Source organism: Mauremys mutica, chromosome 5 (genome assembly GCF_020497125.1).
Source record: "Mauremys mutica isolate MM-2020 ecotype Southern chromosome 5, ASM2049712v1, whole genome shotgun sequence".
Taxonomy (NCBI): domain Eukaryota; kingdom Metazoa; phylum Chordata; order Testudines; family Geoemydidae; genus Mauremys; species Mauremys mutica.
This window is the reverse complement of record NC_059076.1, coordinates 61,001,248-61,026,154: the sequence shown is the minus strand read 5'-3', so window position 1 is coordinate 61,026,154 and position 24,907 is coordinate 61,001,248. Positions and strand designations below refer to the sequence as shown.

Genomic DNA, 24,907 nt, shown 5'->3' with positions numbered 1-24,907 from the left:
ATCTGCAGGGACTTTATATCTGATGCGGGCTGTAAGAAATACTATCAAGCAACCTTAACTCTGCATTAATAAAGTTTTCTGTCAGTGAATTATAGATAGAAGTCTTTACTCGGTTGCACATTCACTTTCAGATATCAATCTTGCAGTCAGAGTTTAAGGCAAGAAGTACCTCCAGATCATCTAGCCTGACCTCCTGTATATCGGAGGCCAACAATACGACCCAGCACCTGCACACTAAACCCAACAACTGAATTAGACTAAGATATTACTGCCCACAGGCGATCAGACTATTATGTGCTATAGGGAGAAAATAGGAGTGATGGAGGTGCTCCAATGTCTGAGGCCTCTGTAATGGCAGGTAAATGACTATGTGAGATATACCCAGATCCTAGCAAGTGACCCACACCCACATGCTGCAGAGGAAGGTGACCCCCACCCTCAGTCACTACAATCTGATCTGGGGCAAAATTCTTTTCTGACCCTACATTTGGCCGTTAGTGTGGCAAGGCACCTTCTCGGTCTCACCAGCCTCAGCTGTTTTGAGCCTTGGTGAGACAGGCTTGGGTAAATAGTCCCTCTTGGTTGCAAGTCTGTACCTTCTCTCCACCAGTCTTTTGTGCTTGCTTTTCTCCCTTATGGAAGGGAATACAGCCACCCCTCCTGATGAGTCTTGCTGTTCCTCACCTACTGGCAGCTTGACTTTCCCCCTCTTTCCCCAATAGGGGAGGGTTTAAAAAGGTTTCAGGCATCCTTAGTTGGAATCAGCTGATCCTAACTGACCTCAGGTAACTTTCTCTCAGCTGATCCTAATTGATCTCTGGTAACCCCTTCTCAGCTGAACCTGATTGACCTGTAGTCACCCCTCCTCGGTTGATAGGGAGGAGGGCCTTTTACCCTTCTGGGACTGTTTTCTACCCTGCCCTTGCATCTGTCTGTCCTGAGTTTATCACATTAGACACTGACCATATGAGCAAGAACCAGCCAGCCAAGCACCTGAAAGAGAGAGAATGGTCAGAGCCACATCAGAGTTCTGGCCCATCCTGCTCCAGTGTCCCATCTCCAGCCATGGCCATCTCTGATGCCTCAGTGGAAGGAGACCAAAAATCCACTCACAAAAATCAGAGTACATTACGGGTGTTGGAGGTGGGAGAATCCCTTTCTAACCTCTGAGGGTGGCTGGCTGAAGCTTTTAGGAACATGAGCTTTTAGGAACAGAAGGCATAAACTGATAATGATCCCCAGGCTGCTGAGCCCTGCCCCCTACCAGCGCAAGCAACCCCTTCTACAATCAGTCAAATTTGTCAAGCTCTGTCTTTAAACTAATTAAGTTGTTTGCCCCCACAACTCCCATTGGGAGGCTGTTCCAGAACCTCATTCCTCTGATGGTTAGACACCTTTATCCAGCCAGAATTTGCTCAGGACCAGTTTATACCTGTTTGTTCTTGTGTCAACGTTGTCCTTTAGCTTAAATAGCTCATCATTCTCCTTGTTGTTTCCCTCTTCACCTTGGATGTACTTATAAAAAAAATTATATCCCCTCTCAGCCTTTTTTTTGCTTGGCTAAACAAGCTAAATTCTTCAGCTCCTCTCATAAGATAGGCCCTCCATTCCATCTTTCTTGAACATGGGTGACCAGTACTTTATACAGTATTCCAAACAAACTCTTACCAGTGCCTTGTACAATGGTATTAATACTCCTCTACTGGAAATACCTTGGCTGATACATCCTAGGATTGCATTTGCCTTTTTCACAGCTGCATCACAATGGTGTCTCAAAATCATCCTGTGATCAACCCACACCCCAAAGTCTCTCTCCTCCTCTGTTTTTTCCAACTCATGAGCTCCTAGCTGGAAGCAGAAATTCTTATTATTAGACCCTAAGTGCATGACCTTGCACTTCATACCATTGGATTTCATCCCATTTCTGTCAGTCCAGTCTTCAAAGTCATCCAGATTTTCCTCAATAATGTTCTGATATCCCCTGTATTGACGATGACATCCAACTTTGTGTCACTGGCAAATTTCATTAGCACTTTTGTACTTTTTGTTGCAAGGTCATTAAGTAACTTATTGAATAACACTGGTCCCAAGACAGATCCTTGAGCAACTCCACTGGTCACCTTCTTCCAATTTGATCATTCACCTTTCACCATAGCCTGTTGTTGTCTTCCCTTTAGCCAGTTCCAATTCTTGTACTAATCCCCATCTTCTCTGATTTAACTAATAGTTTGCCATGTGGTAACATGTCAAATCATGTCTCATAAGGGCTGATTTTGGTCATGCTGTTTGCAGTTTGAGTAATCTTTATTTGTAGACTTCCAATTTACAAACAAATCTGTTCATTTTGTATTATAGTGAGTGGACATCCAGCATTAAAGGCAGCTGACATTCGAGTGGTCGGAGAGTTAGTAGCCTCATCAATGAGAGAGTGGAAATTGAAAAACCTTTCTGCTCAGGATTCTAGCGATGATGGATGGAAAGTAGCCAACAGTCTTTAAATATCAAATTCTTCTGCAAGTGTCCAAAAGCAAGGAGTTTGATTGTAAGGATTCTGTTATAGGCAGAAAAGAAACAAAAGTACTACAGCTGTGTATACACAATACATAGAAATTCCACATGCAGACAAACATCATCAGTTAGGCTCTTAAAGCTATTTTTTGAAAATCCAGTAAGCTATGTTACTCAAGCTCTATTTCTGAAGTATATATGTTGGTGTGCATATCACAGGATATATGGTAACAGTATAGGAAGCATGTACAAATGCTTTAAAGTTTAAAGGAACAAATCAGTACAATAAAATCTTCTCAACTGAGAAAGAAAAGTTATTTTAATTTGTGGGGAAAATGTAGACACATCAGCCAGTGATTTTTTTAAAGAGTACTACAACATTTTCTTAAAACTGGGGCCAGATCCTCACGTCCTTAGTCTTTACTCTGGCAAATCTCCTATTGATTTCAATGAGAGTTTGTATAGTAATTGAGTAAGCATTTCAGAATTTGGCCCTAAAAGGTCAATCTTGCTTCCCCATCCTCCCTGTGAGTGCAGATGGGCCTCTGTCCATGGATCCAGTGTGATTCCACTGTGAACTATAGGATTTAGGTATGTTGTGCAGAGCTGCACACCCATGGCATGATGTGAAACCTCCATATGAACCCCTTGAGCAGCAGTGTCCCTGGGAGTCTGGCTGCAGAGTCATCCTTAGAAAGGGGAAGCTACGTTGATCCCCCTGGCCTTGCTCCCACACAGTAGAGCCATAAAAATGATTCCACCTGTTAGGCTTAAGTGTCCTCCCTGGTGAAGCATGGCTGCTGCTCCATGGTCTGGGAGGGGAACTATTTCTCTCTCCTTTTCCTAGCTTTTCACAGAGTCAGTTAAAATGATTATGCCAATAGATGTGTCTGCAGGTCATATAATCCAGCAGCCACCAGCATCTGGAAGGAATGAACAGGACTGGGCATTCCCCTATGGTTGTTTCTGAACGCTGAGAGGCTTTTAAAGTTTGTTTGTGTTCAATATGCGTTCTTGTATTGCCTTTATCACCATTTTATCTAAACTCCTCCCAGTACCGCATTAAGTGAGGGGACTAACATCTGTCATGCATGGTTCTGTCATTTTCCTCTCTGCAGGGGGACAATTGTGTGTGCAATTACCACAGCCAAGTTTCTACCTACATCAGCCCCATCACACTCCTAGCTACTAGAGGTATTTAAGACAAACATATGTTATTAATGAATTATAAGAGCATCTTGTTTACACTCTCCAGGCAGTTACTCTTCTAGGTCTTGTCTTCACAGGCAAAAATGGGACACATAATTTGCCACCAGTAGGAGCAACAGCATATCTACCACTGAGTTGTCTAACCCTGTTCAGAATGGGGTTTGATGGCATGATGATAAAAACATACCACATCTTTACCAGTAAGACTGTACCAGTGGGCACTGGTGATGAATTAAAGCTCACATTTTTGCCAGGTTTAGATACTGCCCTGGTGTGCCTAGCTTATGGTTGGGCAACTCATGTTACCAATGAATCTGGCTGGGTTTGTCATCTATGAAACTTATAACTGTATTGATGCTTCTTGATCTCAACTTGTTCTACATGCCTCTTCAGAGAAATGAACTTGCTTTTTAGTTCAGTGACAATATGTCAGTTCAGATCTGTAGAAGGCAGTGTAAGGTTAGTGAAGAGAAGCTTTCACTTTCCAATAGTCAGTTTCTATATATAAATTGGCACTAGATGCTCATCAAAGAACAAGAAATATTGAATATGCTCTAAATGTCCATTGTACTTTTGAGCCAACTCCTTGATGGAAGTCATCACTTATATGTAAATGAACTGTCAATGGCTTGCCATCATTGGCAATCACTGGACTGTGAAGGGTATGTCTTAATAAGAACCAAAGCTCTTCACAGACTTTGATTTACTGGAAATAAAACAGAAAAGTCCTCTGAGACTATAAAGGACACTTGTTTCAGATAAAACGTCTAGACAGTAGCAATATATTTGGGGCTTTTATTAAAGCAAAACTGCAAATTAGAATAGAGTGCTGAGAAAATTCCTATGACCCATCTGAGTTCAAAAAAACACTGCTTCAAACTGATCCTTGCAACACCTAAATTCAGAATAAGTTCATAAGCATTCAGAAAAAAAAAGGAAGAAAAGGACAGATGTACAAGGTCAAGATTAGATCTTTTAGAGTTTCCAAAATGTTACATTATTTCTGACAATATTCTGTCACCTTTTGCAATTCAGCATTAAATGTGATTGGTTTAAAAAACAACATATTAAGATATATAATATTAGGTGACAGACTGCTTTACCGAACTTTCCAATATATAGGCTTTTCACTTCAAATTACTGAAAATAAAGAAATGGGTTGTATGAATTGTTACATCTTGGGAAAGAAATTATCAAAAAATGAAACTGACAATCTGCTTTGGCTGAGATATATATCTCATTTTAAGGAAGGTAAATCATTCAGCATTTCTGGTAGAGATGGGCAAATTTCAGATGTTTGATTCAGATAAATGTCAAGAAGTTAATGGGCCAAATTCTGCTCTCAATCCAGATTTACACCAGATTATCTCGATCAAATTCAATGAAGTAAGTGGATTTATACCTATGTACATGAGATCAGAATCTGGCCCTTCTACATATCCATATTTAAATGATTTTATTATTATTTTATTTATATATTATCATTTGCAATTTTCATAGTGCCCCAAAGATTGCCAGATATGTTACAGGAGAAAGAGGAAGACAAGGGGTGCAATCCTGGTTCCATCAAAATCAATGGCAAAGCTGTCATCGACTTATATGGGGTCAGGATTTCTGTCCCAAGATTTTGAAATCTAATTTTAGACATGATGTGAATTATCCAAGCCTTTGAGGCACTGCACCGCACCCTCTCCCCCAATCAAGCCCCTGGTCTCCCTCCCTTCCCTATACACAGAGCTCAAATTGAGATACACGGCAGTAGCACGTCTCTCGAGCTGCCTAGCATCAGAATCTTGGATTTCATTAAAAAATAAATAAGTCACTGGCTCTTATGTGAATACATTTTTGAAAGTGTGAACCAAGTGTAACTAATGCAATGATATCTATATGAGTTTACAGTAGCCTTAAACGATAGTTCTGAGGGGTGTGAACTGTCCCATTAATCTAAATGAGATGTTACCTTAGATGATCAATGATGCTTTTCATATCAATACTGTTAATTATCAGTGATATCTCATTTTAGCAGCTCGAGTTGGTGATGCTTGGGAGACTACTGATACTGTGACAGCCTGGCTGCTCCCTCAGGAATCATATTTTGTAACTTAAGTTTTAGAGTGGCAGGTCAGTGGGATCCAAGTAGAGGGCTAAATGAGTTCTGCTCCCCAGAGTGAGAGAATCTGTCTGCCAGTACCATTGGAATACATTTCTGGATTAATTGAATGGGAGAGAGGGGCTACTTGGCTCTGCAGGCAACTGGAAAGTATATATTTCAGAGGTGTGAGTTTCCCCCTTCATCTCAGTAGGCTGTTAGCTCTGAAACCTAACAATGGCAATTTGATAATCAATTATTATTATTTTACTGCTGAATGCTGTAGTGGAAACATCCAGTTAATGTGTTTATCCATTAGAGCAAGTAAAAAATGTTCACATGGAACAGTATCCTGCCAAAAAATGAGGTTTAACTGTAACTTATTTTTTTGATGGGAAAATGTTGAAGTCAATGAAAAATTTTGGTTCTCCTATGGAAAAGTTGTAAATGAAAAAAATTGGTTTTGAAACAAAACACTGAATTTTGAATATATTTTTAAATAAAAGTGTTTTTTGGAAATGAAAAAATTGTGCATTTTCTATTTTTGGATTTTTTGGATTTTCTCTCCCTTTTTAATTTTCTCAGTGGAAAAAAAAAACAGGTACAAAGGAGAAGAAATTGCCCCCCCCCCTCCCCGATTCCAAGTATGGAAAATCCAAATAAAATGACAATTTAGATAAAAAAAGAAAACCAAAAATTGAAAGGTTAACTCAAAACAAATGTGTCGGTCCAGATAATTTCAAAATTTACCACAGAAAATAAAATTTTGAATGATTATTTTGTTCAAAATTTCTCACAGGAAAATTTTGATTTTCCAGACAGCTCCATTATTCATTGTTGTAGGGGATGCACTAGTGACAGATATTAGGGCAGTTGTGGCTATCAATTCAAACCCCTCAAAATGTCATGTCAGTTCCATTCATAAAAGGTGAGGGAAAGGGGAGAAGCCTCCTCTGTACCAAAAAACCTCAACTATCTCCTAACTTCCAAAACTCAAACCTCCTCCCATGATTTCATAGTTGCCATAGGCCTAAAGTGCCCCACCCAGCTGCCAAAACCTCTAGATTGCTCCTGCCACATTCTAGAGTGAATTTCTGCATTTTCAATATACATTCACATGTTGGCCTATTGTGAACTAGATGAGAAATATGACAAGCATCTCTGCAGCACCTTGTTGTCAGGTCCTTTGATGGGCTTGGTGCGTTTGGAGACTACACTAAAAATAGCAACAAAAATTAATAAAGACCAATACAAAACCTCTCTGCCTCATGGATTAATGTAGTCATGGTCCTGATGAAAGCTCCTCTTGAACTGCAATGAATTCAGATTTCCTACCTGTTTGTAATTTTTCTGATAGCAATGAATTCAACTCTCAGAGTGGCTGATCCACCTTATAACAGATTTTTAAGAAGGATCAAGTGATGCTTTGGACTCATCCCAGAGCCCTTTGAAAGGTGGTGAAGGTATTCCACCCTAATGAATTTATCATACTGCCAAAGGAATTCCCAACCCTTCATATCTATTCTGGTGAGGGCCTTCACCCCAAAATGAGTGTGAAAAGATCTTTGGGTTTTTGTTTGAAGTGGGCTAAAGATCTCTGCAAGTCCACCCCGCTTTTTGTTTCTTTTGATGCCAATTCAACAGGAACTGCTGTCATGAAAAGGGTTATTCCTCTATGGTTATCTGATTAATTTCTCACTACTTGGACCTGGTAAGCCTGCAACTAAAGATCATGTTACTGCTCATACCGTTCAGGGTATAGCAGCTTCCTTTGTGAATGCTGAGGATATTTCAGTTCATAACATGCACAATGCTGAAAGAAGGTCCTCCCTACATATATCCACTGCCCAGTTACTTAATTTTAGCCTCTAGGGAAGAACTGCAGTTTGGTCTTTCAGTGCTTCAGAGCCTGTTCCCAAAGTGGGATTGCTCAAATTATCTTGCTCCATAGATTTGTTTTTACTTTGGGGAGGCTGAATTTAAAGAGGCCAGTGTTTGAAAGTGTTTTGCTTTATGAGAACATATCTATGAAGCTAGGTCTGCTTTTTTAACTCCTCTCTGTCAGTAGAGATATTTTATCATTTTTCTATTTTTAAAAATTTTTAAATGGGATTTCCGTGTTGGTCATTGGCCTTTTTCTTTCAAACTCCCTCTTGCAGAATTTTATCCTAGTTATTTTAAGATATCCCTTGAGCTATTTATACTCTTCTATGCAGATGGTATCTTTATTTTGAGATATCCCTTGAGCAATTTATTCTCCTGTGCAGATATAATTCTGCTTCTTTGAAGATATCATCTCAGAAGATGTTCCCTCACCCACTCATTGTTTGGGTTCTCAGCACAGTTGTTATGTTTCAGATGCTGAGGACCAAAGCAATCATTTAAAAATATTAAATGATATTAAACTCTTTCTTTTTGTTTGAGACTGCATGAGAATTATAATTCAGTACCTAAACATGTTGACAGCCTTTCTTTAATAAAACCTTTCAACATATACTTCTGTGGCCATTAGGAAAATGCTCATATAGTTGCAAGTACTGCACAAATCTACAGATCCAGACTGCACAGAAGTGTGGATTCAATTTAATGCTTGTGCACTCAAGTAGTCTACTAGCTGCTCTTGGAGTGTGTTTTTAGTTCCCCTGTAATATAAATATATGGCCTAAGGTCAAATGGCCTATATTGTTAGCACTAATGCAACATTTGCTGTGGCTTCACAAAAAATAAGTTTTATTGCATAGAAATCTGATTCCAGTTTCGTGCTATAGATGACAGTCATTAATGTAAATATGAGATCCACTTACTATATACTTTTCAGAAGATTAATATATATTATTGTTAGGTTCTAAAGCTATGCTTAATAACAAAGTATGTTAAACCTGATGAAATGTGAAGGGGGTAATCATAATTTTTATGTGCATTTCCATCCAGTCAGCTTTATAATATATGGTGGTCATAGCCACAATACGTTTTTTCATGTTATCTTTTATAATGCCATATAATCAATACGAGTACAAAATAAACATATGTAATCCAAGTGAAAGTACTTTCTTGGGCAAATAATTGTAGATTATTTACAGTGTGTTCAGGAGGTTCCCATCTTCCATCTATGTATACAAATCTATTGAATATTTAACATGACCAACAAAGTTACTATTACCAGAGATAGAGCACAAAGCATGAGAAACACATTCAGTATTAGAAAATTGATTTTAAGAAGGTTGGAGAAAACAGACAGAAAATTTCAGTATAATGAGACAAAGATTGTATTAATATCTATGCACTTCTTGGTTTGGAAAACATAACTCAAACATCTGATGTGAGAGAAATTACATAAAAAGATTCACCATTGATTTCTTGACATTGTATCTACTAGCACTACATTGTTGTTATATTATAGTGGCTGAAGTATTATCTGGAAAATCTACCCTGTGTTCAAGTAGGTGCTATGTTTACAACCTATTTTTATTCTGCCTAAAGAGTACAGTACTCGAGACCTTAACAAACTCTTTATATAGAGACAATAGAAACAACAAATGTGAGATAAATATGGCTTAGATCCCAGATATATACTAAATCGTTTTTAAAAAATATTCCCTGAATTCCAAAGCCACAGTGTGTAGTTTAAGCAGCTCGGCTTCTCTATAGGGATAAAGTTAGCTCAGCAGATACTCTGCTTCAATGAGGAAATTCCATATCTTTAAAAATGAAAATATTTGAAAAATTTTAACATGCAGTTAACGCCTTCAGGGCGGGGATGGGGGTGGGGGTGAGGGGAAGAGCCGATTGTCAAATTCTTTTAAGCAAAAATTTAGTCAAATCACTGTTTTTCCTTGGGAAAAACTTAATTATAGTGAAGTAGAATTTTTTATTATTATTATTGAACTAATCAATCCTCCTAGATGAAGACAAAAATTGTTTCTGAGTTTGATTTTAGTCAGTCTGGTTGTGTTTTTTATTTAGCAGAGAACTTCAGTGAGGAGCATGTTATTTTATGACTGAGGCCAATAGAAAGTCATTGGCATAATAAAACTGCAGATTTTACAATTTCAGTGCATCTGCTCCATGACTTTTAAGCAACTGTGAAAGCACATTGTTTAAAGTGTTTTTATAAGGGTTGATGCTTGGATCCATCTCCTTGCCTCCTCTTTTCCACTCAGGCCTCCAGAAATCCCTCAAATCAATAATAAATATTACAATCTAACCGTTTTAGTGACTGTTCACAAACACCTCATTTTGAATAACCAACTTGTTATCTGTTGTTATGCTAGTGTCCGAAGGTTCAAATTCTATTAGCAACACTATCAGTGAACTAGTTGATATTGCTCCACTTACAGAAAATCCATTCATTTTAGGGATAAATACAGGTACATGGTATATTTTAGAGATTAATAGCAATGTCATGACATAATTAATGTTAGAATATTTTATGACTCCTCTGTGATTTATCAAATTCCTTGGTAATAGGTGAACTACTGAGAATATATATCATGTTTGACTAACCATACGGAGAACTGTTTGCTTTTTCTGGACTAGATTATCTGCTGGTGTAAATTGGTGCACCTCTATTGAAGTCTGAATCTGCACCAATTTATACCAAAGAATTTGGCTCTATATGTTAAAGTCCCATATCTTAGCTGAACTGCTTTATTTGAACGAAATTTCTGTTGGTCAGTGATTGTCTGCTCCTTTCACTAGGAAGTGTTTGTGATCCTGCACGTGCTTAACTCTTATCAGCTGCGCAGTTTCATTGAAATTCATGCAATTAAGCATGTGGGTAAATGTTTGCATGATCAGGGCTAATGCTGGATTACAGATTTTAAAAAATATTGCATACCTGAATCTCCTTCACTCACTTATTTCCTTCTTGTCTGACAGCATCTTAAATGATCATTAGTTCTGTGCATCAGATAATACAATAAACATAACATGATGTTTGGCATTCTGAAAGGTTGCAATTTATATTTTTTATGTTCCTATCACACTTTTCATTGTGCATGTTATCAAAATGTCTTAAAAATCAAATAAAATAAACCTAAGCCCTGCTAAACAAAATTCTCCTTTCAAGTGCACCAGGTGAACTCCATTTACAACAGTTGATTCCAAGATCAGTTTTTCCTCTCATTCATATTGGTGTTAATCAAGAGTGATGTATGGGACACAATGAGCTCCTCTATATACATAGATATAGAGGAGAACAGGATCTTATCCCAACTATTTCTTTAGGTGACAGATATTTTGCATGTTACAGACCATGAGATCCAAGCACAGCCAAATAGAACAAGGACCAGATGTTGCAGTCCTTACTCACCTGAATAGTCTCACTGAAATCATTGGCTTCAATGGGACTAATACCATGCATATGCCTACCCTGATCCTACAGTTATCTGTATATTCCTGCATGAGAATCAATCTTGCGCAAATTCAGGGCTCAGTTGTGGCTCTTATGAGCCTGAGCCACAAGGAGGAGCGGGAGGTGGTGCACTGCATAAGCAGAGGTGGCTGGGGATACTGTTCCTTTAACATACATCATGCCTACCCAAAGGTGGGGGAAATATAGATAGGGACGCTTCTTTCTATGTTTGTCCGTATTCCATCAGCACAGCCATCCTAGGGCAAAGGGAGAAGTTGGAGGAGTGCAGCCATTAGTACATCAGGCAGCACTAGCTGGTCTTCCCCTATGATCCCCAGACTAGGAGTCAGATTACGGCCGCCCTACACTGGCACACTGGGGAAAAGGAACTTGAACACAGTCTCCCCTTTGAAGTGCATCTACATGAGGAAAGGCATAATTTAGCCTACAGTGCATAAAGGGAGTGGGTAAATAAAGGGAGTTAGGTAAAACTTCCGGTGGAGTCTGATATTTTAAAATGTGCATTCAAAACAACAAACACAATGCAGAGATTCAACATTTAATTTCATTTATTTTTGCACAGAGCATAAAAAAAGGATTGTTAATAACAACAGATGTAGATCTCATCTCTGTGCCATTGGAAATAAAGGTAACTCATGTCTGCTTGTCTCAGTAACTCTGGCAATCTATGTCTAAATGTATAATCAATTTCTAGGAGGGGCTAATCCTGCAAATTTTAATCATGGGCTTAGTCCCACTAACAGGAAAGTTCACATGAGCAAGGATTCTAGTGTCTCTATGTGCTCATATTTAAGAAGAAAGCGTTAAAAGGTACCCAGCCTTCTGGTTGATACATAATAAAAGTATACTGTTTTCACAGGGGTAGAAATTTCTGTTTAGCATATCCATTCAAAACAATAAATATTTGTATAGTATGCTTTTCATAGGCATTCTATTATAGTCTTCAGTAACAGGATTTATCTTTCCTAGGCACCAGAAAACAATCCATGAATCTAGTGGGGGAAAAGTCAATGTACCTCATATATAGTCACATATTAGAAACAGCAGAGGGCCCCAACTCTTTATAAAGAGACCAACTCTATAGAAGGAGTGTGTTTACAAGATACCTTAGTAGAATTAAGAGCCAAAATAAATAAAAGTAGTAGTTATAAGGTGAGCAAGACTGAAGCTAATATTTAAGCCATTTGTCCTGGTCACAGAGTTCTTTTAAAAGGAGTGTTATAGCTGGTTAAATAGCTTTTTGAAATTTATTTATGCAGTTAAAATATATCTTAAATCCTAAGGGCAAAGTTCTACCTTGCATTTTATATATAGGGGTGCAAGGATCTGAGTGCAGGATGGGTCAACGGAGTCCTGCATCCCTCCCCATGGTTTTAGATTTCAGAGGGGTAGCCGTGTTAGTCTGTATCAGCAATAACAATGAGGAAACCTTGTGACACCTTAGAGACTAACAAGTTTATTTGGGAATAAGCTTCTGTGGGCTATAACCCACTTCATCAGATGGATGGAGTGAAAAATACAGAAGGCAGGTAGAAATATACAGCACATGAAAAGATGGGAGTTACTTTACCAAGTAGGGGGTCAGTGCTAACAAGGCCAATTCAGTCAGGGTTGACAAGAAGGTGTGAGTATCAACAGAGGGAAAAGAACTAGGAGTACTTTTGGCACCTTAGAGACTAACAAATTTATTTGGGAATAAGCTTCCATGGACTATAACCCCCTTCATCAGATGCATGGAGTGAAAAATACAGTAGGCAGGTAGAAATACACAGACTAACATGGCTACCACTCTGAAACAGAGGGAAAATTACCACTCCCCGTCTTTATTCAGGCCTAATTTGATGGTGTCAAGTTTGCAAATTAATTCCAGTTCTGCAGTTTCTCAGTGAAGTCTGTTTTTGATTTTTTTTGTTGAAGAATGGCCACTTTTAAGTCTGTTATTGAGTGATGAGGGAAGTTGAAGTGTTCTCCTATTGGTTTTTGAATGTTACAATTCCTGATGTCTGATTTGTGTCCATTTATTCTTTTGCATAGAGACTGTCCGGTTTGGCCAGTGTACATGGCAGAGGGGCACTGCTGGCACATAATGGCATATATCACATTGGTAGATGTGCAGGTGGATGAGCCCCTGTGGCTGATGTGGTTAGGTCCTATGATGGTGTCCCTTGAATAGATATGCGGACAGAGTTGGCAATGGGGTTTGTTGCAGGGACTGGTTCCTGGGTTAGTGTTTCTGTTGTGTGGAGTGTAGTTGCTGATGAGTATTTGCTTCAGGTTGTGGGGCTGTCTGGTCACCCTGTTCCAACACAGCCATCAATCAGTTGTTATGTCAACTGCTTTAGTGAAAAAGCAGAGCACACAGACACAGCCCTTGGGACTTGGAGTATCAGTAGAAATAGAAAGGGAGCAATATTACATCCATCTGTACTGAGGCAAATTGGAGACTAGAGTGACCCAAGAAGGAGGGTACATAAGAAGCACAACAGCTTCCTAGGCCTGACTGAGGAGCATGTGTCCCTGTGAACATGCTTGGGGCTTGAAGGTCTCACATACTCAGTGTACTGGTAGTATGGGAGTGACTATCCTGTTTATTTGTAAGCCTCTGAACATGCCCAGTATCCATTAGATGCTTCCCAAAGCCCAAGCAGATTCAGAGTAAGCTGAGCGCTTGCAAAGTTAGTAAAAGACACATTAGATACACTAGATTTGTGTCATGCTATGTACTAAAATTCATATTCCAGTCATTTTGATATTGTGTAATACAATCACTCACAGTGAGTCCCTGGCACATAAAACAAGTATCAATTTCTGAATGTCCTGAGATATAGCATTGGAGGGAACCAGAATGAGATCTATACTCCAGCATGTGTTAGGGGAACATAGGAGGGACTGTTGAGGGAACAATGGAGGTTCTGTATAAGCAGCAGCTAGTAGCAGGTTGGACTTCCTGCCTGAATGGGAGTTAAGCTTCTTAGCCCTCTTATCATTACTCAACAGAAAAGGAAAGGGACCAGTGTATAGGGCCCTTGAGATTACCAGCACTAGGAAAAGGCTCATAAGAAGAAGCAGGGTTCTTCCCTTTGCCAGTAGAGCTAAGATTCTGGCAGCAATAGTTCTTATGAGCTGCCTTGGATTGGCAGGGGATGGTAGTTTGTGTTCTGTTTTCCCCACAGGCCAACAGGAGAAGACAGGATGGGATTCAGCTGGGCAATCAGACTGGTTTTATTTCTTCCGGTTCTCTATACCTTGCTTTACTTATATTCCTACCATTCACAGGGTTTGGGGTGAAAGAGATGAGGAAACTGTGTGGGTAGTTCAGATTACAGATGAATCATGTTCATATCTATGAAAGCAGCAAAGAATCCTGTGGCACTATATAGACTAACAGACGTTTTGGAGCATGAGCTTTCGTGGGTGAATACCCACTTCGTCGGATGCAAGTCATATCTATGGTACTACAGGGCTCACTGAAAGTTGCATAGGACGGGGAGTGGGGGAGTTTGTGAGAAATGTAAATTTCAGAGATAAATGAAAGTAAAGTTTTTTTTTTAAAGAAACAGTGTATAGGCATACTTGATACACTAAAAGTTGAAAGTTGCTGTCAAAGAAATCTCTTTGCAGTTTGTCTTTAATGTGGCCTAATCCCAAAGGGAATATCCTTTGGATTCCAGGTATCTATTAATTCACCAACCTGTAACCAAGGAATAAAACAAAACTGATACTGACAATAAGAATGAAAAAGAAAATAATGCAAAGGCATGTTGGAAATAAACACATTTGCCAAATAGAAAAGGACAAAACTGTTATTACAGAAAGTGTAAAATCTAAAAAAGGTCTGTGGTAGTGTCCCATTTAACCCTGGATTTCTGAGCTTTGATTGTTTTCTGTGACTGTTTTAACAACCTTTTAATGAAGTCTTGATGGATACATTAAAAAAATTAAAATCCATCCAGTTTGGTTTTAGTTTGCAGATTAAAATCCAGCCAATCTCATTTTACAGAAAAGTATCTGAAAGCGAATACAGTGCAGTTCTTTCACTGGCATCACATTAGCTCCTGGATCTGATCCAGACTTAATGAAGGTCTACATGAAAACCTGATTTACTATGGGTCTTCCATTTGTATCTGATCAGTTTCCAGATCTGATCTCAATGGAGGTACTGTATATGCAAAAGCCACGTATGCGACAGTTCTTCCATTCAGATTGGACTGTCTCCAAAAACTTAATATTTTTGTTCAGTTGCATCAGTGCCGCTGATCAAAAAGAGAACGACATCCTTATGTTTATGAATAAAGCCACGTCAACATTCCTTATGAGAACATTTGTGCGTGTAGACCTACTCTAATGTGGCAAAAAGGGGGGATTTCTTGAAGTAACATCATCAGCCTTAAAGCGGCCCTGACCACTGTACATATTACATTTTGTTGTAAGACATCTAAAGAAAGATGCGTGGCTTTTCTATGGTTTGCACTAGACAGCTGCTTTTTGAAGCATGACAGTTTTTGAAATTGTAGCAAGAAGATCAGAAACAAGAAATGAACACATAACTATCGTTGATACATGTCTTTTTAAAGTAATGTGAAGCAGAGCATAACTCAAAAAAGCAGGCAAGCAATGTTTATCAAGAAGGTACCTACAGTTTTCTCAATGCCCTTTTGCTGCACTTGGACAGAGCTCAAATATGTATTGTGAGAGGAAATCTGGGTTATTACAGATACATAATGCAAATAAATTCCAGAGATTACATGATTTACTCTTTTACTCTTCATACGCTGCAAGGCTAGATTTAGGCTGAACATTTTAATTTTAGAATATTTAAAATAAGTGTAAATTTCCTAAACTGCTACAGTGCAATGGTTCACTAGGGAGGGAGAGAAGGTATGTTGCCAGGCATCTGTACAAGAGGCATTATGCTTTTGAAAGGTGTAATGCAGGTACCAAGGGGAGTGTGGTAGGAAGTAGCTCCTGCTACACCTTTGAAGCTATGCAGCCAGCACTCAAGGGGTCAGGACCACAAACTGGTATATTGAAGTGTGCCATATAGGGGACAATAAGGTCCTTAATCTTGCAGGGCCATATTCTGATACCCTTACTCATGCCGACTAGTACCATATGCAAAGAGTAGTTCTAATGAAATCAATGGAGCTGCTCACAGAGTTTGAGAGATCTGGCCCATAATAGTTTTTTTCTGTTATTTTTCCAATTTACCTCCAGCTTCTTATATATTGGTATTACTACTCCAAACACAATGATCCTCTCCAGAATGCTTCATAACAAATTAAATTATGGAAGAGTTGACGGGGACTAAAAAAGAACAGGCAAGGGAAAATTAAGGACTTCAAACAGCTTTTTAAAAACCAATCACACTTCTAAAAGATATTGAACAGAATACAGAATCCTATCATTTAATCTGATTTCTTAATTTGTTAGAAGCAACCTTTGAGACTGTTTCTGTACATTAGCAGGTGAGCTGCGCGAAAAGTTCAGTTAATCCAGTGAACCCACTCCAAATCAGGGTGGGTCTGAGCTCTACTTGTGACTGCTGAGTAATAGTCAAGGATCAGTCAGAGAGCTGGACAAATGCAGTTCACTCTGTCCTAACCCAGATACACCTGTGTTGCATGACCAAAAGTCTCATACAGATTTAAAGTATAATTTATTAGAGATTCATGATTTCAGTATCACACACATCCAGAGCAACCCTAACATATTAAACTACATATTCATAAGGAATTTGAAGCTTTGTGAGTCTTTCCAACTATTTTTAAGAATTCAGAAAACAAAATAGAAAGGCAGGATTGCTCCAGGGTGCACTGGATTGTGGGAAGGAATCCCTACCCTAGCAGAAGGGAAAACTACCTCGGCCACACCCAACATCAAGACAAACTTCACCCAGGACTTGACCAGTGCCAGGGTCTATTCTAGGAAGGGAATCCCCTAAGCCTGGGTAGCATTTCCATAGCCTTCACAGGATTTCTCTTATCCCAATGAACTGTAGGGTTTCTGTGCATAGCACTTAAAGGACTGGTGCAGTAGGACCAGAGGTAATCATTTCCTTGGCCTTTGCTGCTGGATGGGAAGTGGCCCACATGAAACCAGCAGGTGAAGATTGTTCCTTTGATTGGGGAAGAGTGGTCTATCTTGCTGACCCTTCCACTCCCAAGGAATCAGAAGATGGGGGTGGGAGCAGACATCTACCAAAATAATGGAATGGGGAGATAGTTGGTGACTAGGCTCCACTAGAGCATGTGAAAAGTAAGTTTGAGCCAGGGATTGTTGGCAGTGTGGGTACTGGGTTCAACCCTAATCGTTGAGATGAAGGATAAAAAAGGGCCAGAGGAAGCAGATAACAAAGCATGCATGTGTTTTGCTCCTTCCTTTGCATAGTGGAAAGAGGTTGGGGGTGGGAATAATACTGTGCCTGAGTTAGGAGTACATGTCCTCCTAGCGTGGAGATGCTGACAGCATCAGTTAGGTACTAGTTTAGCCCAAGTTCCTAACAAAACATGAATAAGCTTCACGTATTTGCCTGATTCTGTACGTGCAATGTGTGAGTGGGAACAAAAATAAGCAGAGTTTGTCCACCTTTATGATTAACAAAGATGAAATGGCAGCTGCTACAATTGATACAATACTTCACAGCTGCTCATTCAGTTCACAGACATTTAAAGTACATTACACAGACATCTTTCATAGCTTTCCACTGTATTTCCTTACACAGCAGGGTACAAAAACTCACACGAGAGATCATTCTTTATTAAAACCTAACATAAAAAGAAAATTTCTCAAATCTGTTGGGCTGGCTGTTTCCCAGTTGTATGGAATCTGAATTACATTACTACAATATTCCAGACATTAAATTAAAGACAGTAGGAACAAGTATAGTTGACATCTGTGCAAAATTTAAAACTGAGGCGCTTCTAGTGGTTTCTGTAATCCCAGCCGAATTAAGGCTTTTACCACACTCTTCCTTGTGCATTGCCAATTTCTTTTCCAAATACATTCACAAGCCCTTATGCACGTTTGGGGCCAAATCATACCCACCATGCATGACTGTGCAGAGGAGCAAGGGGCTGCAAGGTACCCCAGTGCATCTCTGCATGGACCATTGCTAGTATGCGTAGCAATGCAGAGACAAAAGCGACCTCGGTGGAGATGCTACGCTATCCCCCACACACACACGAGGGTAGGAGTGGGTAGGCATGGGTGGAGCTTGTACAAGAGACCTGTATAGACTTGGTGCAGTGTACTGACCCAGAGCAAGGGAGAACCTGGGAAGCAGATAGTAACTCTCAAAGTCACAATCTGCCTCTTACTCTGCTCCTGGGCCTGTACAAAATTGCACTGTACAACAATGCTGGGGGTGTTGGCAGAGCTCTGAGTCCTTCATTTGAAAATGTGACGTGAAAATCAACTGTGATTTAGCTGCATATTTTTTCTGCCTGTTATGCTGACAGGTGTTAATGGCTGCCATTAAGTATGGCTGTGATGTACAGATCAGTCCTAGATCTGGTTGAAGTTAATAGGTGCTGGTGCATTAACCCCCTTTCAGCCAGCTGAAAGGAAGAGCAACTAAATGCCCTTTTGTAGTGATAGCTGAAACAATTGGCAGGCACCACGTGAAGTAAGGCATCACACATGGCAAGGCCAATCGTGTAGATGGAAGGGTTCCCTGGGGACTGATTGCAAATGCAGGGACTTGGGGATTGATTAGTTGCACCTGTGTGTGAGCAGAAAGCAGCAAAGCTGTGGAATGTGGCCCTGGGAAGAAACCAAAAGACAGAGCTTCTTGTGGCAATAGTACTCACTGGAAAGGTAGGCTTGGATTTCTAAACAAAGACATTGTTTCCTGTTGTTTTTTCCCACTGCATTTAGGGAAACAAGATCTCGTGTATGTTCTTTGTAAAGAAGTAGGATTGTACTAAAGGATATATTGTAACCTGACCTATATCATTAATTTCTTCTTCTAACAAAAATGACCCAGCAAGACTGTGGATATTGGCTAACTGCTCAGGCTAAAAAAGGGGAAACACTCCCCCTTACTGCCTATTCAGTTGTGTCAGCATCTCTGTAAGTAAGGTGGAGCTGACTGGGAAAAGGTAAATATAGGTTGTGAATGACTTCAAAAGAAGCAATTTTCTTAAGTTTTTAAATAAACTATTTTTAGAAAAATTCAATCAAAAACTTGTGTTGTTTTCAGTGGGAGAAAAATACCACTCACTTTTTACTTCTCCTCCCTGCCTCTCTCAAATGGGAAAAAGTGAGAGTTTTCCCAGCAAAATAAAATGAACAATTTTGAAAAACTCTGAAATTTGTAATCAAAAAAAGAAAAATTTAGTCAAAAACGAAAACGTTAATCACATTTCCATTTTATTGAAAAGCCATTTGTGTTTAAAAAAATTGTCTACATTTTTGACCGGTTCTAATTATCACTTCATCCATACAGTTTGTTAATTATTATTTCTAATGGCTGTGCAGGATCTGTGAGGAAAGCTGGTACTACACTTTCCTACTCCCAAAGCTTGACATCACTTTCTGTTACGTGCTCAGTAGAGAGCTATAAGAAAGACTGAATATTGTTCTGATAGCAAGTCTTTCCTTCTTTTAATCTTCGCTAATAACTAAGAACACTTTAACGTATTCCTCTATGTTATCCATATTAGCCTGGTACTTTTCAGATTGTGTAATATGACAATCAAGGGGTAAGACAGTACGATGTTCAGTAATCACACAGTGCTTAAAATGCATGTAAGAGCTTTGCATTATTTGGAGTGTGTTTCCAATAAGATTTTCACAGCACCCTACCCATACTCTCTGTTTGGGAAGTTCATCTTTAAAGGAACAACCCCTAACGCTCCAGACAGTGAAGGCAAACAGCTTCTAATCACTTTGGGCAAGATCCAGTGGGGAGGCAGAGGTAGTGTGGAAAGGCCAGCTTGCACTAGATACAGCCATCCTCCATTTGCAATATAAGATGGATCAGGATGGACATGTTCCTGGATTCACTAGGTTCCTTTTCAGAGCTGCAGCAGTGTGAATATCAACAAGCATTGGGTGGTGACTCCAACATGCCCAGAAGCTAGTAGACCATTCTCACTCAAGGGCAGAGTGTGCTTCCCTCTGAGGTAGCCAGTTCGAATTACTAACTCATTTAGGAGCACTGGGTGGGTGGGTTGATGGGCGGGTAAGGGGAGATATCCAAGCCTTCTGACCCACCATATTGCACCCACATATCACAAAGCAGAATTTTGGCCTCTTACTCCCAGGCGTGAGAGGGAACAAAGGCAACTTCCCTTTCCTGGGATCCCAAGCAAAGCAAGGATGACAACAATATCCATAAGCTTCCTTGGCAATATATCATTATTAATTTTATCATTTAAGTGCTGACAATGTGCTCAGTACCCTACAAGATATAAAAGTGATGAAGAAAGTCCATTTTCCATAATACTTCCATTCTAAAGCTCTGATCTTGCATGGGTATCTGGACATACTGACCATGTGAAGTTCCAGTGGAGTCAGTGGGACTTTGCCTAGGAGTAAGCATCTGTGCATGTTGGTCCTTTGGCAGGATCAGAGTTAAAAGACAAGCAGAGAGAGATCCTACGAAGCCCTGGGGAAAAAAAACCTAGAGGAGGAAATTAATTTTGATGTTTTATTTCTTTTCCTTCTGCTACCACCCATTTAAAAAAATGAAAAAAAATAACATTAGATAACTTGGAGATCCAAATGTAAACTGAAGCTCTAAACATCACATGGTATCTGACACCCCCTGAGCAATCTGGGGTCCTGAAATTAATTAAATTTAAATAATCCAATGAATGAAGTACATTCATCTATGTATTTTTTCATGTGACAGATGTGACATACCTAGATAGCATGGCACAGCATAGATGTGCCACATTCACTTCACTGACAGGTACTGTAAGCACAATGTCACCACAATACTGCAACTTCATGGCTAATAAGTCTTGCCTGTGTTCTCACAAAATACTACTGCAACTCAAGATACTGTCATAAACTTGATGTGACTTATGTTTTGTTACAGTTGGCCAGTTATTTTTGAAATTAATATTCTTCTGTATTAGTAAAAGAGTATGCACTAATATAAATTCTCAATAAAAATATTTATTAAAGCAAAGCAGTCAACAATCTGCTCCTCCAAGCATGCATCTTGTACTGTATTAGAATAAGAGCACATTATTATTAAAAAATTTTGAAATAAAAAGATTGTTTACTGTTATTCTTTTATCAATCTGCTCACACAAGCAGGCACCCTGACTGCTTAGGTGTATAATTATAGAAAGTGCACAATGTTTATGCAATATTCTTAATAATAACAACGTACCATGTGTTTTTCTGAAGGAAGATTTACTTAAATAAACATGTTACAAACCTAGCAAGGCCACTCACATGATAACAGGAAAGTAAACAAGAAAGAGAGGCATTCCCTAATGTACATTCAAAAGGCCAAAATCAGTGCTATGGAATTCTGTTTGGTTTTCCCCTCTCCTCCTCCCAATGACTGAAATGTTAGGGGTGTGTGGATTGTTTTGTTTTAGTTTTGCTATATCTCAGGAGTTTATGAAGACGTATGGGCATTCAAATTTGATGAGTATGTCATAGCCATCCTTCTGACCCACACCAGTGGGGAAAGAATTGAAAAGAGGGAAGGAAGTTGGAGTGGTGGGAAGGAAGAAGCATTGTTCTCTCACTCCTTACCCCGTCATTTTTATTTTCCCTGTTCAAGCAAAGAGTCCAACTTGTATTCCACAGGTGGTAATTTTCACTCACAATCACTCAACTTCTAGAGGCAAATTAATCCTTGCTGTAACAAATTCCTGCTCTTTATAATTCTTGCATATTATTTTCTTTGTGACAGCCAAATCTCTTCCAGAGCCACCCAGTTATGATGTCAAGAAAAGGAGGGTTCTGGCTGCATGAGCAGGAAATGATGCACTTAAAAAAAATCATTTTACATAAAACTATCATTAGGTGCAAACAACAAGGAAGAAACCTGTGACAACTGTAGAGGGTTTGATCTGTCATTGTCCTACACCTAGTGTAGCCATCTACACCTGCTCAAAATGGGTGTAAATTCTTGCTAATCTGAGTGAGTGGTACTTTGCACTCACTTCAAGCAGATGCTAATGATACAAGGTGCAAGAGAGTGAAGAGTCAGGCCTTTGATGTTTCTGTATATATACGGGATGTAGCACTATTGTCAGATACAGACCTGGTGTATGTAGAGTTTCAGAATTTGTCCCATTGTTTCTATATAGTTGGTCATAGTAACCCCAGATTAAACTCCATTCAGGTCAGTAGGCCACTTTCATCTCAGATAGTTCAAGATGTTGGAAATGTTACCCCCCTGCAGTAGTAAGGCCCCCAAACTGCCAGGGTGATTCTCTCCTGTAGTAGGTTTAGATATGTTTTCACAGCCCCCTTCTCTCAGCATCAGAGGGGTAGCCGTGTTAGTCTGGATCTGTAAAAGCAGCAAAGAGTCCTGTGGCACCTTATAGACTAACAGACATATTGGAGCATGAGCTTTCGTGGGTGATCCGACGAAGTGGGTATTCACCCACGAAAGCTCATGCTCCAATACATCTGTTAGTTTATAAGGTGCCACAGGACTCTTTGCTGCTTTCTCTCAGCAGTTGCACAAGCAGTTGAATCAGCACCGTCCTTTGCTGCCCTGGCCATGTCCTCCAGGGCTAGCATTATCCATCTTTGGGCTGTTGTACCCTTATGGGCCTGACAGCAGAGGGGAGGTTGCAGACATTTTACACCACTAGAATGCCCCTCACCACAGCCTTTTTTCTCCTGGGGTCTCTGCACCCTTGTTTATGCCCCTGAAGATAGTATAAACCAAGGATGATGCTAGCTCTGCATGCTTCATAATTTCCCCACAAAATGTGTTTAGTGACACATTAAGTACAACTGGATCCTAACATCTAAAAGAAATAGTGCATTACAAAAACATGTCTGTTCTCCATCCTAATTCCTCATGCAGCCTGTGTGACAAATGGTTTCTTAGTACCCAATGGCTTTCACACATTGAGGAGCACTTGAGAAGCATGATGAGTCACCGTTTTTCAGGGCTGGTGCTCTTTCAAGTTACAGCTGCTTTCTCTATATCCTGAGCTGATCTCAGAATAAACTATTTTGGAATGTTTTCTAAACATTCTCATTGTGCATTCATCACTATTCTGTCAAAGATTTGGCACATCAATTGGATGAAGGTTTGGCAGATGTGAATTCAATTGATCTGAACTGCTTTCGCACTGAATTCTGTTACCAGAATTCTGATACTGTACAATAAAAATATTACAGTGATTCTTTGTTCCCCATTCTTCAGTTGCTCATTTTTTCTTGGATATGACCAAACCTCTCTGAGAATTGAAAGAGAACAAACTGCTCTATTCCAGAGTTGGTGGTGTGATGGCAAAAACACAGGAGAATGCCAGCGGCAGACAAGGAAACAAAAAATTCATGTCCAATCTTGTGGCTCAGCCATGCAACTTGAGCATGTATCAAGAATTCAAAGTTACTAGCAGCTGCACCCTCATTAGAAAGGAATAATTTCAGAAAATGGACTGAAACAATAGTAACAGTAGGAAAAGAAACCATACATATTATTAGGAGAGATATAACATTTTTATCATTAGGGCCTCTGATACTGCATAGCCAGTAATCCTCTCAGGCTACTTTTCAAGCTGGAGCCAGTGGCCTGGAGGTTACAGCTGGCTACGAACAGCTGTATTGGGGTTTTCTGCACAAGATTTTGGTTTTCCTTTTTCAATATATTATTTATAGCATGTTAGGTTAGCAGGCTTGCTGGAATATTTATGGCTCTGGCAGTAAGAATTTCCTAACTGTGATACAGAGTCTACCCTTTAAAGAGCCTGGAAAATAACCCAGCCTACTAGTTGTAGTATTAGGCCCCTGGTGGGAAGCCTAGCAGTGTTAAAATATTGGATTTTTTTGAAAAACAAAGTTTCCTTCTATCTTTATTCTTGTCTACAGTGGTTGCACTTAAAATACTGCCCATTTTCTTTAAAGTTATCTCAGTATTTGCAGTATTCCTTATACGTCCCTATGTTTACTGTGGCGAACACTGTAAATATTGAGGTAGTATTTAGTTATGATAGGCAATTAGCAAATTGGATTTGAATACATGTATAAAGAGTGATTAGAGGTGACCAGAATCTAGAAACATTTGATTTCCTTGGTTCTTTCAGAGGAACACTAGGTTCCATCACTTGACAGTGTGGCAATAGATTCCCTAAGGGTGAACAGCTACTTGCTTTGCTCTTCTTGTTCCCTGACGTCAGGAAGCAGAGCGGGGTCTGTGCAAACATTCCCCAGGGAACAGGGTATGATCAGCACCCAGTTGTGAGGGTAATTATAAATGCCTGCTAGGAATGGGGTGTTAGCGCTAAGGATGAACAATGCTGAAAACATTAAGCTGGTTGAGAAAGGTGAAACTAGAGTCAGGTGTGGCTCAAGAGTGGCATTGGCTCAGTCAAACAGAAACTCCTGTGCTAGTGGAAACCCTGGTAGCCATTAAGTTCCTAGTTCTGCATAAATGTGTGTGTCACCTCTCAGTTGTACAGGGATACAAACTGCATCCATTGTGCCCACGGTAGTAACTGAAGTGGAATGGAGATGTACAGCTGGCCTACCCCAGAGAACTGGTGCTGCCCTCCCTGAGGGCTCTGTCAACAGAG

General features: G+C 39.6%; 1 protein-coding gene across 12 annotated transcripts in view; it reads left to right on the top strand.

Annotated features, from left to right (window-relative positions):
- The window catches only part of IQCM (IQ motif containing M), a 228,279-nt gene that overhangs the window by 168,208 nt on the left and 35,164 nt on the right, over positions 1-24,907 (top strand). For 6 of the 12 annotated variants that reach the window (XM_045017608.1, XM_045017607.1, XM_045017606.1 and 3 more), the window contains one exon: positions 2,356-2,736. The exons of 1 other annotated variant lie outside the window; for it this stretch is intronic. In XM_045017608.1, coding sequence (XP_044873543.1) covers positions 2,356-2,498 — 143 coding nt within the window. In that variant the 3' untranslated portion in view covers positions 2,499-2,736. Of the gene's footprint in view, positions 1-2,355; positions 2,737-11,742; positions 11,809-24,907 lie in introns of those variants that run through there. 5 more of the 12 variants (XM_045017611.1, XM_045017612.1, XM_045017614.1 and 2 more) reach the window with 5 other exon arrangements.